Raw genomic sequence first — 14,232 nt, 5'->3', positions numbered from 1 at the left:
TAGGTACTTAAAACCTGTCTTCCTACTTAATTATAAACCATAAATTTTAAGTAACATTTTTTATATTTCAAATAAGGAATAATACTTACAATTTGTTCAAAGAAACATAGCTATCTTAATGACACTTCTTTTTTCAAACATTCTTCAGCCAGGTACGTAAAACACGAAGACAAATGAGTATTGCTAATTTATTAAAAATCTCTTCAAATTATTGGTAATCCCGTTAAAAATAGGATTGCAGGCCGTTTCCTGATAAACTTATAGTAAATTCCTAGTATATCGGAACACGTGTTCATGCACCTGCATTGCCTTGATAATATATATATGAATGACGAAATGCGAAAAAAATTGCATTTTTATGAACACGTCTTCCGACATCGTGATAATAAATTCGTGTTTTACTAAAAGGTTATCAGGAAACCTATCAATTCATTCGTTAAGGGCCTGAAGTCTCATTCTTAACCGGATTACGAATAATTTGAAGACTTTCTTAATAAATTCGCAGTACTCATTTTTTTCCGTGCGTAATACAGAAAGACCAAACTAACACGACAATTTCTCATTGAAAAAAAAACTTTACTGAACCATTAAAACGACCAGCATCTTGAAACGGAACGTACCAACAAATTTACAGACAGACGAAATGCCAAACGGTCGAGTTCAAACAGTACTTCGTTACGCTTAAAATATTTTCGCTGGCCTACAATTTCAAGACAGGAATTATATCGTTAATGTCTTGACGCCGAGCTCACTATTCGAGAGTTTTGGCCGCTTCTGACACTCATATTTCTGATTTAAAGAGAACATTTGTTATTGGGCTCCGTGCGAAAAGCCCGATTTTTCAAAGGTTTATGAATACATAATATCTTAAAATTTGCTTTATAAATTTCGTATTAAGGCATCGTTTTGACTTGAATTAGAATATTTTAATCGACCCGAATTTCGTAAATAAATTTGGTACCTTTAATAAATTTTGTAAATACGATATGAAAGAAATTTATTTGGAAAATTCAGGAAGTTTAAGTTTTTTAGTAAAAAAAGTCGCTTTCCGCGTCTGTTTGTCTGTGCGTTTAGTTATTCTAAACTATGAAATGGATTTTGATAGGGTTTTAAAAAAAAACTTCCGGAAGGTTTAAATATAAATATATTAAATCCATATTATATGTATTTATAGAAAGTAGAGAAATGTGTGAGAGGAACTTACAATACATAGTAAGAGTTAATAGGTACAATTTTAAGATGTTAAGTTAAAGTTAAATATATATATATATATATATATATATATATATATATAAATATATAAAGAACATAAATATTAATGAGCGTGTTTAAGGAAACGCAAATTTTATGTTGGGCGGTACAACAGTAGAAGGATTTTATTAGAATTTATCTTCCTAAATGTGATTCATCCCTCGGTATGAGACAGATTGAGGAGGAAAGCTTTGAATAATGTAAACTCAATAAGAAACGTGTGAAAAGTTTAATTCGAATAGTCATTAGTATCTACATTAGTAGGCCTAGAGTTTAATGGGGTTATAATTTAGGTACATTTGTTTCTTAATTTGTCACCTTAACCTAATTCTAAACCTATATAATTATTGGTTGTAGATAATAAATTTATTTGCTTATAATACCTACCTACCATAAATCATTATCTCCCTAAGCTGAGTACCTCATTTTTAAATTATTACACAAATAAACTGTTGATAAGGATGGAGTCAAAACCGCCGACAGTGCCTTTTCCAATTGAAAAATTAGTGTTTCGTTTTGTATATTAATCTATAAATAATTTAAATTGGTTATTGGTTTCTAAGCATGTTTCATTGTACTTTCAACGAAAAAAGTACCCTTTTTAATTAAAATCCTCCACATAGCGTCCTGGTAGATGACACAGAAATAATTTTCCCTAAGAAAAAATAAAAGTTTTTCGGTAAGAACATAATAAAATAAACATAAATTTACCATGGGGAGTTGTTAAGGCTTCGTAGTAAGCGTTGAAAAAGAAGAAGATGAAGATTTGAAAGAGGAAAATGTAAATACGAATGTTAGAGGGAGCGCGCTAATATAAAAAAAGATAATAATTTTGCGACAGTTGTGAAAATATTTAATTAAAAAAGACTCGTTTAAAATAGTGCAATAATCTCTCGACAAATGCCTAACTTGCATTTAATCATATAACATCTTTAAAAAATAACAAAATGTGTTTGTAATAATTTTCGGAGCACACTTTGCCATTTTTTGTAACGAGGGAATTTCATATAATTACCGTTTTGGCTCTATAAATGTGTAGATATTATCTTCAAAAACTACATATACTAAGTTAAAATATTAAAGTGTTCATGAGAAATATGTTTATAGATCGGTAGACATTCGGAATGCCGGAGCTTAATTGCTTGAGTCATATTTTCAAACACTTCTTGTCGCAAAGTATTTCAAGTGTTGCGAGGATCTCAAGGAAGAAATAGTTATTTATGTTTTTACGTAAGTTCTTGGATAGAGCTCAACTGTTTTGTTTACATCTTGAAACACGTCTCCGGCGCGAGGTGGCACTTGTTTACCGGTTCTAGTATTACAGAGAGCTCAAGCATCGGGCCAAGTCTTCGATAATATATCAAAGTAACACGTGCTTATCCTTATTTATTAAACTCGAATATATACAATGTTGTCCTTTTCGAACATTCACTGATTCTCGGAGTCAGGTGAGGTCACAAACAGATAACATGTGAAAGGCACAGAGGAAGAAAGGGGGTGTTCACAGTTTGTTAAATGTTGAGCGGAAATTATTTTAAATATATCTAAACGGAATGCACGGAAATGAATCTATTATAATATTAATAATATTCTTACAGTACTTTGGCTGCTCTTAATCACTGTCACAGGATAATGCTAGCTTTAAATTCATACAATTATGATAAGAGACAGAAACAAGCAAAAAAAATCATCATATTTTTCATACTTTTATGCCAAAAATGCCCTAGATCTAGATCCCAGAGCTGTTGGGTTTTGGGTCAAAAATGTATTCTCATTAAATAATATTAAAAAAAATTGTGTTCATAATTTCCCGCTGAGTTAGTTTGATGCTTTTGTGTCAAGTTGGTGTTACTGCTTGTTGTGTTCCCACAAATAGTTCTCCAACTCATCGTGGAAGGAGATTATAAATAAACGGTTCTGTGATAAATCAGCGATTTATTAATACTTCGCGTATTATAATGGTGACTCGATAGTCGACCTAACTAGAAGCTGGCTAATTGATCTCACTGGCCCTGGCGACTACTGGCCACTAGCTGCCATCTTACGGACTTCCACGCAAGCTATATGCAATGCCCTCTATGAGTGCATCACTGCTTTTCTGCCTTTCAATGTTTAATCTTTATGATACCACGACTACTGGCAAACTCGCCATGGAGAGGTGTCGGTGCAGCCATTTTAGAGTAAAATATCATTTCTCGTATGCGAATTATTTTTAAAGAGGGAGAGCTTAACTAGTTAGCAAATTAAATATCTGACTTTGAACTACAAAAAATCTTTTCATGCTTAGTTTGTTTTTATCAGCTAGTGCCTATGGATTCTCTTGGCAATATGATTCTGATGTTTTTATTCCTCTTCGTAAGCCTCAAATGTCTAACCTAACCTAAAGCTCACAGTTCTTTTACGTTAGTTATTCCCTATCTTATCCATTTATGTTTCTTTTTTCCTAACCAAAGATGTTCCAATGGTCTTATATTTGCCTTGCTGCATGCTCATTATGATTCCACTCGACTCTGGAGATTGTACCGATAGTGTTAGGTCCATTCTAAATTATATTGCTGTATTATACATTCGTTTTAAACAAAAAGTTGGAAATCTCTCTTCTCCTGTACCCTTGGCATGGATATAGCCAAGTCAATATGCGAAGTGTGTTTGTTTGTTAAAGATGCATCGATATGAGAGACTCGGGAGACTGTCAGGCCCATGATGTATGGGGTTGGCTGTCAAGAGGCACAGCATCTGAGGGTTCACTCGAGAACATGTTTTGTTAATGTGCCCCCCATCACTAACATCAACTCGGTTACTCATCGAGCTATCGATTACAAGGAGGCAAAAATATCTCATAATTTTTCGTTGAGCCCAATACGTATTAGTATTATGATGAACAAAATCTAAAAGATCCTTTAAAGAAAATATTTATAACGGACTCTTGGTGAAATGTTTTTGTTTTAATAAAGGGAAAATACAGGAGAAGAGAAGTTGCCAACTTTTTTGTTTTGCTTAAACCAAACTTATAATATAGCAATCTAATTCAGAATCTACCTTACACTATCGTCGTAATCTCCACAGTCGAGTGGGATCATATTGAGCAGGCAGCACGGTAAATGTTATGAATATTGGGGCGTTTTTGTTAGAAGAAAAGAAACATTAGTTGAACAAATGGGATGAAAACCTAGGGAAAAACCGATCTAAAAGCTCCAGGGATTTCTATATTCTATGCCGAAATCCCGCGGGATTTGCAAACCCCATGTATTTGTATCTAGTGAGTGTTTTATTGGGAATTTGTCTGGTAATCGTACTTATAGTTATTCGTAGGCCTAACACAGTAATGAATAATAATGCCGGTGACAGCTTGAATTAAAATTTATAACTTATTGTTGCTACCTACTTTTATTGAGATTCTCAGCAACGTTAATAGAATATCATGTTTAATTCCCACTAACAGTTTGTATACTCGTTTTAGATCGAGTTATGTCCATAATTGTTATGAGCCGAGACTTCCGGAAATCCTTCAATGTCAAGTTAAGTTATGATTAACTTATGAGGAGCTTTTAAATTGATACTCCCATCTCCTGGCGATCCATTCATATTAACTGCTACCAGCATAATCCTGCCAGTGGAGTGCCCATTGCCCAGTGGCTGCTGTAATTTGTTGTTATGATACTGTACAGGCAACTCAAACAGCAGTGGCTTGTCTTGCATTGACCGGCCCCGGGCAAGTTCTTGATATCCTACATAATATGTCAGAAGCAACAGGAAGTCTTTATTATGTTTTATAAGTAACAAGTTTTGCTACCCGACTTCGCCCGGGATTTTAATACTATTAAATACCTAATTGGTTAGATTTTATTAACAGGACAATATACTTTGTCTCTTAACAAAAAATACGGCATCGTATTTGAACTAACAAACCATCACGCTGCTTTCTCGGATGGGTAGCAGACCACAGTAAAATTATGTTCAGCGGTGGGTTATTTCGTAATCGTTCAATGTTAGTACCCTTGTTTATATTGAAGATAACATTTTGTTGATTAATTAAACTCACCACACAACTCCATTTTAACACACGATTTTTGTTTGATTCATATTCGTACATAGTCTTATACATACTCTTCTGTTATACTCTTGGCATAGTCCGACTCAGGTATTTGTTTCACTTGATCATACCATGTCTTTTTCCGGCTCCTCCAGCGAATTTTTTTACATTACCCCACACAAGATACCGTGAGGAAAATAATTTCCCTTAGGGCATGTCTTAGCAATGAGTGAACATGGGTTTTGAAGAGGCTCATGTTGTAGAAAAAAGGAAACACAGAGGCCGGCATATTCACAATCGTTCCATTACCGAGCTGTTGAACTCAAGATCAAGTCGTAGAAACGACCCGTTCTCATGTGCTTTTTGCAGCTCCATTTAATTAATTTATTTTTTTAATCCAGTCGAACTGGGTGGATGGTGCAATCTCAGTCTGCCGCAGTTTTGTGTTTTTTTACTCAGAGTGCCTTATACCCGTGTCAAAACATACATCGTCTAGAGAGGCGGGTAATTTACTTACACTAAATTAAATGATTTAGTATTCAGCGATCATTTTCTTAAAATTACTCCCGCAGTGCTCCTTATATAATATTGATAAAATAACATAACATAAACATGTAAGCAAATTGTACACTTACAAAGCAATAATAAGAGAACAAATTAACTCCGGTCAGTTGGGTCTCTTGGCGGTACTCGCATATTCAAAATACCTAACTAACAATCACGCTATTGCCTCACAGTGGTAGGCAGAGATGACTGAACTGATTTTCCATAATTATAATAATAATATTTGGATGATTTGTGCTTATACCTTTTGTAATTATCAACCGCTTTTGCAATATATTGGTTTTAGTACTGTTTTTGCAAAATGCAATTAATAAACTCCCACGTGCGCATCAACACGGAATGTTATTATTGTTATTAATTACGAATTAACGAACGGAATTCATTATCTGTTTTTATTTCATCCGCTATACCGTTCTCTGGATATTTAGCACGGTCGATTGATAAAGGATTTATAAGGAGTTATTTTAAGAAAATGATCACCGAATACTAAATAATTTAATTTAATGTAAATAAATTACCCACCTCTCGAGACGATGTCGATAACTTGTTATCGTCCCCGAGTACTAATGCAGATCGCTAACGTACAAACAACAGTTCACGTCGAATAAATTAAGAACACTTAGTCGTTGTGAACTGTTATTTTTTCGTTGGCGAACAGCAGTCATGCTCGGGAACGAGGACAAGTTACTGACATTTATTTATTGGACAATTTGTATAGCGCCGCTTTTGTGAGATATCACCTCAGGGGCAAATTATCGATAAAAAGTTTATAGATCAACTGTGCTAGATATCCTGATCTGTAGATATGTAGCAGACATTTTTATCGATAGAAATAAATTAACCTTATCGTTATTTTGATAAAATAATAATATTGATTGCAGTAATCGCTTGTTGTAAGATTGATTAATTTATTTCTAGCTCTGTTTTATAGATAACCTGCTCAGTATCAAGTGTAACATTATACATAATGTACGTTGATTGGAATGGAAGTTACATTTTTACGTGAAACACATATTCCTTTTAAATTACTTTAAAATGTTAACCCTGAATTTCGCGTCGGTAAAATATAAAGTTCAAAAGAAAGACCAACTGAAAGGTAAATCATGCATTTAAAAAAATATATATTATAGAACAGATTTTTGTGTTTGAAAAACTAAAATTATTTACAATTAATTAATAATAATAAAACTGAAAATATATCTACATTTTCTTTGAAATGCAAGTGCAATGTGTTTATTCTGAACACATCTTTGGTTATTTTTCACTACCTTAATTTTCGTACCAAATTTGTTGAATGTTACAACCATAGTATAAATAAATGTGTAAAATAATTGTGGCCCAATTGTTAGTATAATTTAAATTAGGGTATAGCTTATCTAGGATTAGGAAGTATAGTAACATTAGATATATAATATTAGAAGTTGGATTTGCAGTTTCATCAGTATTTTTGTACTTTGGTACAATGCAACAACTATTCTAACGAATTAAAATCGATTAAATTCAAGAATAAAAAAACATCACGTTCTCCAGTGCAAAATCCATTACTAGGTATAGTGAGCCATAGATTTCGTGCGTTTTGGCTATCTTTGAAAAATTAAAAAAAAAAAAAAAAGCTGGTAGTTATTTAAGTTATGATTAATGATTTTTTTTAAATATTCTTCAGTAATTATTTTTCGTTTACCTCCAATATTTCCAACTCTTCTAATATTATATCCGTACTGCTCTAATCCGACAAAATAATCAAGTAATTTTAAGATGACCCTGACAACGAAAAAGCGTGTTATCGATGTAACACTAATTTGGCATTTGGTTTATTAATGATTACAACTTTCTTCTAAATTTAATAAAATTGACCTGAATCTTTCAAAGATAATGGATTCATTAAAAAATGCAATTCATAAAGGCAGTTATATCTTCACCCCTTCATCTTGTCTAACTTAACCTCGCAATATCTCCTACTTATATATTCCTTTTGGGAATGAATGCAAAATCTGAATTAACTTCATTTACATTCTGTATTATTTTAAGTCGCCTCGGAAAAGCTGTATTTTGTACCAAATAATAAATCTCTGGAGGGTTCCCTCTCGTTTAATTAAATGATCATGTTATTCAAGATCTGTTCGATCAGCGTTTTTCAACCAGTAATTATTTGTTTTGATGTCGACAAGGCGGCGACCAGGCTTTGTTGATTAATTAAAACAAATATGATTAATTTGCGAACATTTTCAATAAATTTGTTTTATCAATTAGTCATCTTCAAGAAGACAGTATGAAAAAATCACTTTTTGAATAAATCTAGTTTCAGTTTGTTCCGTTTAGTATTCAGTACAGTATTTAGATTACAGTTTACACACCTGATGTTATGTTTACTGTCTATCATAAAATCGTGAATTCGTTTCAAAGCACATAGTGTCGATGGCCTAGCGCATTCGTGTATTAAGTGCAGTTTTAATAAAAAAAAAACAATCACGTAAAACATTTATCAAGATGACTTACTTTGTAAATAGCTGTTTCGTGGGAAATAGAACGGATAAAAACGCGGATTTTATATATCTGTTGCTTTACATATTATAACTAATCTGGAGTATTCTTATAAATAGAATTTTAAAATTTCTAGATTTAATGCAGATGATCAGATCAGATTCGAGTGTTTGGGTATTATGTGTATATAAATTTCTTGTCTTGATTTTGCATTTAGTTCATTTTATACCTATAATAAATACCCATGATACTTAAACAATTCCTTAATTTCATCATGTCTTTCTTGAATTGATCTAGGATCTAGTTCGCTCTGCCAAGCCTCTGGTCGATGTGATCTGTTTTTATTCGTTGGCGATTTGCAGTCGTGCTGAGGAATGATGACAAGTTACCGACATTTGCACCTTTACAAACGTGCATGTGCTAGGGGGCCTGAACAACTTCTCTTTCTTGGAAAACTTTTTTCAAAGTCACTATTTTTTCTTTTTTTTTATGGATTTTTAAACATTACAATTTTCAACTACCATACTAGGCTAATGCCCGTGTTATGGTACTTAATTTTTTTTTGTTATGAGTGCAAGTGTTGTTTTACAAAGGTAACCAGGCAACTCAAGACAGTGACAATTCAACACAATCTTGAAAGTGATCTAGTTATATACTTCATTTAAATTCTTTTTGTAACGATTTTAAAGACTAGATAATATGATAATGCACAAATACCATTATTAGATTATAAACATTTATAAACTTGGTCGATGAGAAATACCGATAATAATAACAACACATTCTTAGAGCGCAGCTCTGTGATAATATTTCACCTCAAGTGCGCCAACACAAATAATGAAAACAAGCCATAATATTTTTGAAGATTACATTGTAAGCCCCGGCGTTACTGAAGGGCCTGATTATTAATTTCGTACAGTTTTCTAATAATTATTTATTGATGTTTTTTCAGCTGAAGGTGATCTATCAGCCTTCGCTCTAAGGAAGGAACACTTTTCCTGTAAAAGCGTGTTATCTTCGGGAATTTTCACTCCAGATACAAGGTAAGGCTTATTTTAAATTTATTAATCCACCTTTAATGTTATAAGCGGAGATTGATTTATTTATAGAATGGGGCTATTCTATCTATAGATAGATTCTATAGGTATATTGTATTAGATATGGTTTTAATTGAAACACTACTAAATTACAAAATTTACCAAAAAAAACAAATTTCAACAAACACAAACTATCATTGACAGACCAGTTAAAAAAGCGTTCAAAAATAACATAAAAATTCCGACGGTATACACAAGCTTTGGACAAACACACCACATAAACCAGGCAATAAAAACATTCAATAGTCTTACACTAGACTCAAAAAATGATGGAAACAAAAAAATCATTTCACCAACAAAATTAAGACAACAACAAAAAACACCTTAAATGATCAAACAATATACCTACATAGCAGCTGGTCCAGTTTCTTCACCACCTAGGATTCTTCCTGCAGAGTCTCCATCTTCTATCTTCGTGTCACCTTTTCCTGTAGTTACTTCATTTTAATTAACTTAAGTTTTCTTTATTTTTTTTAATATTTATATTTTTTGTAATACCTGCATCAACTGTAAAGCGCCCCTGAGGTGATATCTCACAAAAGCGGCGCTATACAAATTGTCCAATAAATAAATAAATATTATACATAACCAGACCAATAATTATATACATATTGCTTAGTTTTTATAACTACCTTAATTATTTTATTTCAAAATATTTCATTTAAATTCGTTTAATTTAACATAATTTCAGTCCATTTTATTTGCTTACACAATTTGTCACATAAAATTGTAAAATGGGGGCCTCAGCACGGGTAAAGCACCGAGTAAGCAAATTATTATAAGCAATAACTAGTCGCCTGAAATATCCATACAAATTGAAAATATCTAAAAATAAATGCCGCCGACTACTCGGGAGATATTTTCAATTTGTATGGATACTTCAGGCGACTAATTATTGCTTATAATAATTTCTTATCCTTTGTGCTATGCATAAAAAACCTTGTCTAATAAACATTAGTTTATCCTTATAAAAATAACACCCAGTGAGGCTCACATTACCAAATAATACTTTAAAAAAAAATCATATATTGTATCAATAAATAAAAATAATACGATTAGGTACTAGTTTGAAGTGTTATCGGAAAATGTATTTTTCCACGATGTAGGAAGATAAGAAAACTGTTTTTAAGCGGAAAATGATAGGATTTATTGGAATTATATCTTCTCCTGCTCAATACTACAAACTCTATAATCTATCAATTTATATTGTTTACCGTCCTTGCTAATTTATTAAGAATCTCTTCAAATTATTGGTAATTCCGAGATTGCAGGCCTTACGTATGAATTTACAGGTTTCCTCGTAGACTTTTAGTAAACTACGAATAAGTTTGCAAATTTAAGGCGATTTGCCTTAAGAAATATTCAGATTTTTTTTGTTCCGACATCATTAAGAAATTTACTAAAAGTTTATCTCGAAACCTGTTAATTCATTTGCAATGCCTGCATTCCCGTTATTAACCGGAATTACCGATGATTTGAAGATATTCATAATAAATTAGCAATAGTCAATTTTCTCCGTGTAGACCATCATTCTAAGAAAATCTACAGTGAATTGTCATTTTATTCGGAATCATGGAACCCAAAAAATAGCAAACCCAGCTGAAGACTAATAATTTTTTTTTAAATTGAGTGTTTTTAAAGATTTTATACAATTCGTCTTTAGACCATCATTCTAATAATTTAAAACGATTCAGTTCTATGAAATCATAGATAATGGAATGGAGTCTAAGTCTGCATTTGTTCAATAAAGATAAAATATTTGTATATTTTTTCAATTAAAATAGATATTATGCTATCTTAGGAAATGTCTGATGATGATCATTTTGCAAGGAATTTCTTATCTGAATTGCATTTTAATCAGTATACATTTAATCAAAGTCACCTCAGTGTCCCACTAGATGATTATTTTTCAAGGAATTACTTATCTGCATTTCATTTTCATCAGTCTACATTTAATCAAAGTCAGTGTCCCAATAGAGGTCGTCGGGTAAAAATAAATCAAATCCAAATAAGGCATAAATAAAGTCGCAGATTTTAAGTAAAAAGGGGGCTTCAGAACCTACATAGATAAGGGAGATTTAAGAGCCTCTACAAAGGAAGATCCCTTGTTGTTTATTACAAATTTAAAAGAACCCCTTTCAGTTTCTTCAAGAGATACAAGATAAAGAAAACAGATAATGCTTGGCTTATTACTCGTATCTGCGGTTCCAATTTTGTTACTACTTGACGTATGAAGGGGCTGTGTAAAATGTAAAGGTACTTGCTACAAGAAAACTAGATACTTCAAGCTATATAAAAATACTCGTATATGTGTACCAGGCCGCAATCGCACGTCTCGTAACGTAATTGCGATCTCCTGACGTCTTGGCATGGTTAAACCACGGTTCTAGAATAGATTGTTGGTCTTTCTGAACATCTTTTTAGCCATTTACCTGGAGTTGTTTGAGGTTTACATCAGATCCTGCCGAGTAGCTTTAACTGCATATTATTATTACTAATATAATTTTTATTCTAGTTGAACAGCATCTCGTTTTATTTTTAACATTTTGCTTGTGTCGTTGTTATGCCTACTTACCTACTCGTTTTCTTTCTTTACCTCGATCTTAAATGTTTTCTCAGTCCTCCATGATATTTTTTCTTGATGGTCTCCTATGTTGGTGTTCCATGGTGGTTTTCAACAGATAACCCATTTACTGTAAATGTAACTTGATGGTACTCTTTCCGTTTAACAGAGTCATACATCTAATCATGCTTTTTCAATACATCTATTATACGACCACAAGGGTTGGTAAGCATAGCGCGATTTCAGTTTTATCTTCTCTTAGTTTTTTTTGGTCCTGCCTCAATTTGAAATCAGCAGTGCCTGACTAAGATGCCCGTCCTTTATTCAATCTACTTCTTTTTTGTTGTAAAAATTAGGCTTCCTACTAGTAATGGTCTTACGTATTCCCGATTAAACTGCCGCCCTTTTCACTTATTTCCTTTCAGTTTGTTTGTGTCCTTCGTAATTGCCTGTATTGCACCAACCTGTTTCTATGGGAGTTACACATCTTCCACTTCTTTCCTTTCAGTTTGTTTCTGTCGTCTTTAATTGACTGTATTGCACCAACCTGTTTCCATGGGAGTTGAACATCTTCAATTACTTTCCTTTCGGTTTGTTTGTGTCCTTCGCGATTGCCTAAATTTCAACAACCTGTTTACATGGGAGTTACACATCTTCCACCTCTTTCATTCAAGTTTGCTTGTGTGTTCCATGACTGCCTGTAATGCCAAAAAGTATCTCCGTGGGAGTTAAACATCTTACACTTATTTCCTTTCGGTTTGTTTGTGCCCCTGATTTCCTGTATTGCATCAACCTGTTTCCTTGAGAGTTCCACCATCCTTCCAGTATATCTGCTTCCATCCTGCATAGATCTAATAACACTCATTGTTCCAGACCGCAATGCCTGAAAGACCTGTACTCCACGGCCGCGCGGCTGGACCAACAGGGCGGGCTGGGAAGCCGAGGCGGACGCCGCTCCCCACTGGTGCAGTGCACGCCCGTGCTGGGTGCGCGCAGGAGACGCCTCAGGGAGAAGGTGGACGTGGACATTGAGACCAGACTGGTAACATATTTATTTTAATGCTTCCTTACATTGAACTGTTGGAAAGGTCATGGGTCTCAAAACCAGCTTCTCCCGATCTGGCATGCAACGCATGACACACCTCCCCCGATGAACCCGGGTACCCCTGCTAAATAACCAAACTTAGCGAAGCACTTGAGGTGACCTATGGCAGAGGTATTGGTATCCAATAAATGGTTCTCGGGGCAGGGGTACCCAAACCCGCCTTAAAATACAAAAAATATGTCAAAAATTTGGTGAAAAAGGCTACACCTATGGGCTATACATGCAATACATACTAATCTTAAATTATTGACATTGCAAATTATTGGCTGCTCGTGACTTTTGAGTGTAATAGAGTACTAAGTTTTAAATTAGTGATGTTGTTTAGTCCAGAAAGATCTGTTTCTTGGTTGCGAAGATTTTCAGGAAATTTCCTGAAAATCTTCATACAAAAACCGAAATTAAAAATAAAAATAATTTTCGGCTACAACAACATCAATATTTGCCATTTGGTTATATCAGTTCTCTAGTACACCCAAAAGTCACGAGCCGCCTCTGTCTTAAGTATGTGGAAGGTTTCAAGGCGTCCATTATTATCTGATGGAGTCCTTCTCTATTTGGGCTGCTTCACCCAAACACTCACATTTAATATATTTTTGGATGATACGATTGATACTTACTGGCCGCGCTAAGGCGTAATTACTTAGTTTTTTTATTTATTTCTAACTATATTTCCTTTTAAGGAAGCCTATTTTGATACCCTGTACAAATAATGTACATAATATTTCTTATTCCTAGGGCTGTTAGGGGAGGGGGTGAAAGTATGTATTAGAAAATAGTCGATGCTTACAATATTATTTGGTAAAATATTGGTCTAAGTTACATACATTTTACACGAAGTTTTTTTTCGTCTTGTTTCCATATGGGCATATGGTATTCGGTATGAAAACAGGACGTGTTCTATTATGGTACCGATTTTCGTACAGTTTAAGATGGCGAACATTATTTGATATTTGTCATTGTTTTACGCAAAAACTTTAACATATTGTGTTTATTACTGATTGTGAAGGTGTATTACTCTGTTTACTATTGTGATTTTTTTTGATGATTTGTTGCCGGCAACGACAAAGGCAAATTACAGATGCTTTCATGTGATCTATGGTTATATTCAAGGTCAAATTTTATTTCTTTTCTAATGGCA

General features: G+C 33.4%; 1 protein-coding gene across 2 annotated transcripts in view; it reads left to right on the top strand.

Annotated features, from left to right (window-relative positions):
* Window positions 1-14,232, top strand: part of gukh (NHS actin remodeling regulator GUK-holder) — a 356,083-nt gene that overhangs the window by 320,285 nt on the left and 21,566 nt on the right. The window contains exons 1-3 of one of the 2 annotated variants that reach the window (XM_089632636.1): window positions 6,849-6,944; window positions 9,282-9,372; window positions 12,863-13,031. In XM_089632636.1, the coding sequence (XP_089488762.1) occupies window positions 6,884-6,944; window positions 9,282-9,372; window positions 12,863-13,031 (321 nt within the window). In that variant the 5' untranslated portion in view covers window positions 6,849-6,883. Of the gene's footprint in view, window positions 1-6,848; window positions 6,945-9,281; window positions 9,373-12,862; window positions 13,032-14,232 lie in introns of those variants that run through there. The other variant, XM_089632635.1, reaches the window with a different exon arrangement.

The sequence above is a fragment of the Hesperophylax consimilis genome, chromosome 6, assembly GCF_061612785.1.
Source record: "Hesperophylax consimilis isolate HC1 chromosome 6, BYU_Hcon_1.0, whole genome shotgun sequence".
In the NCBI taxonomy this organism is placed as follows: domain Eukaryota; kingdom Metazoa; phylum Arthropoda; class Insecta; order Trichoptera; family Limnephilidae; genus Hesperophylax; species Hesperophylax consimilis.
The sequence above is the reverse complement of the archived record's forward strand: the minus strand, read 5'-3'. Positions and strand labels throughout refer to the sequence as shown.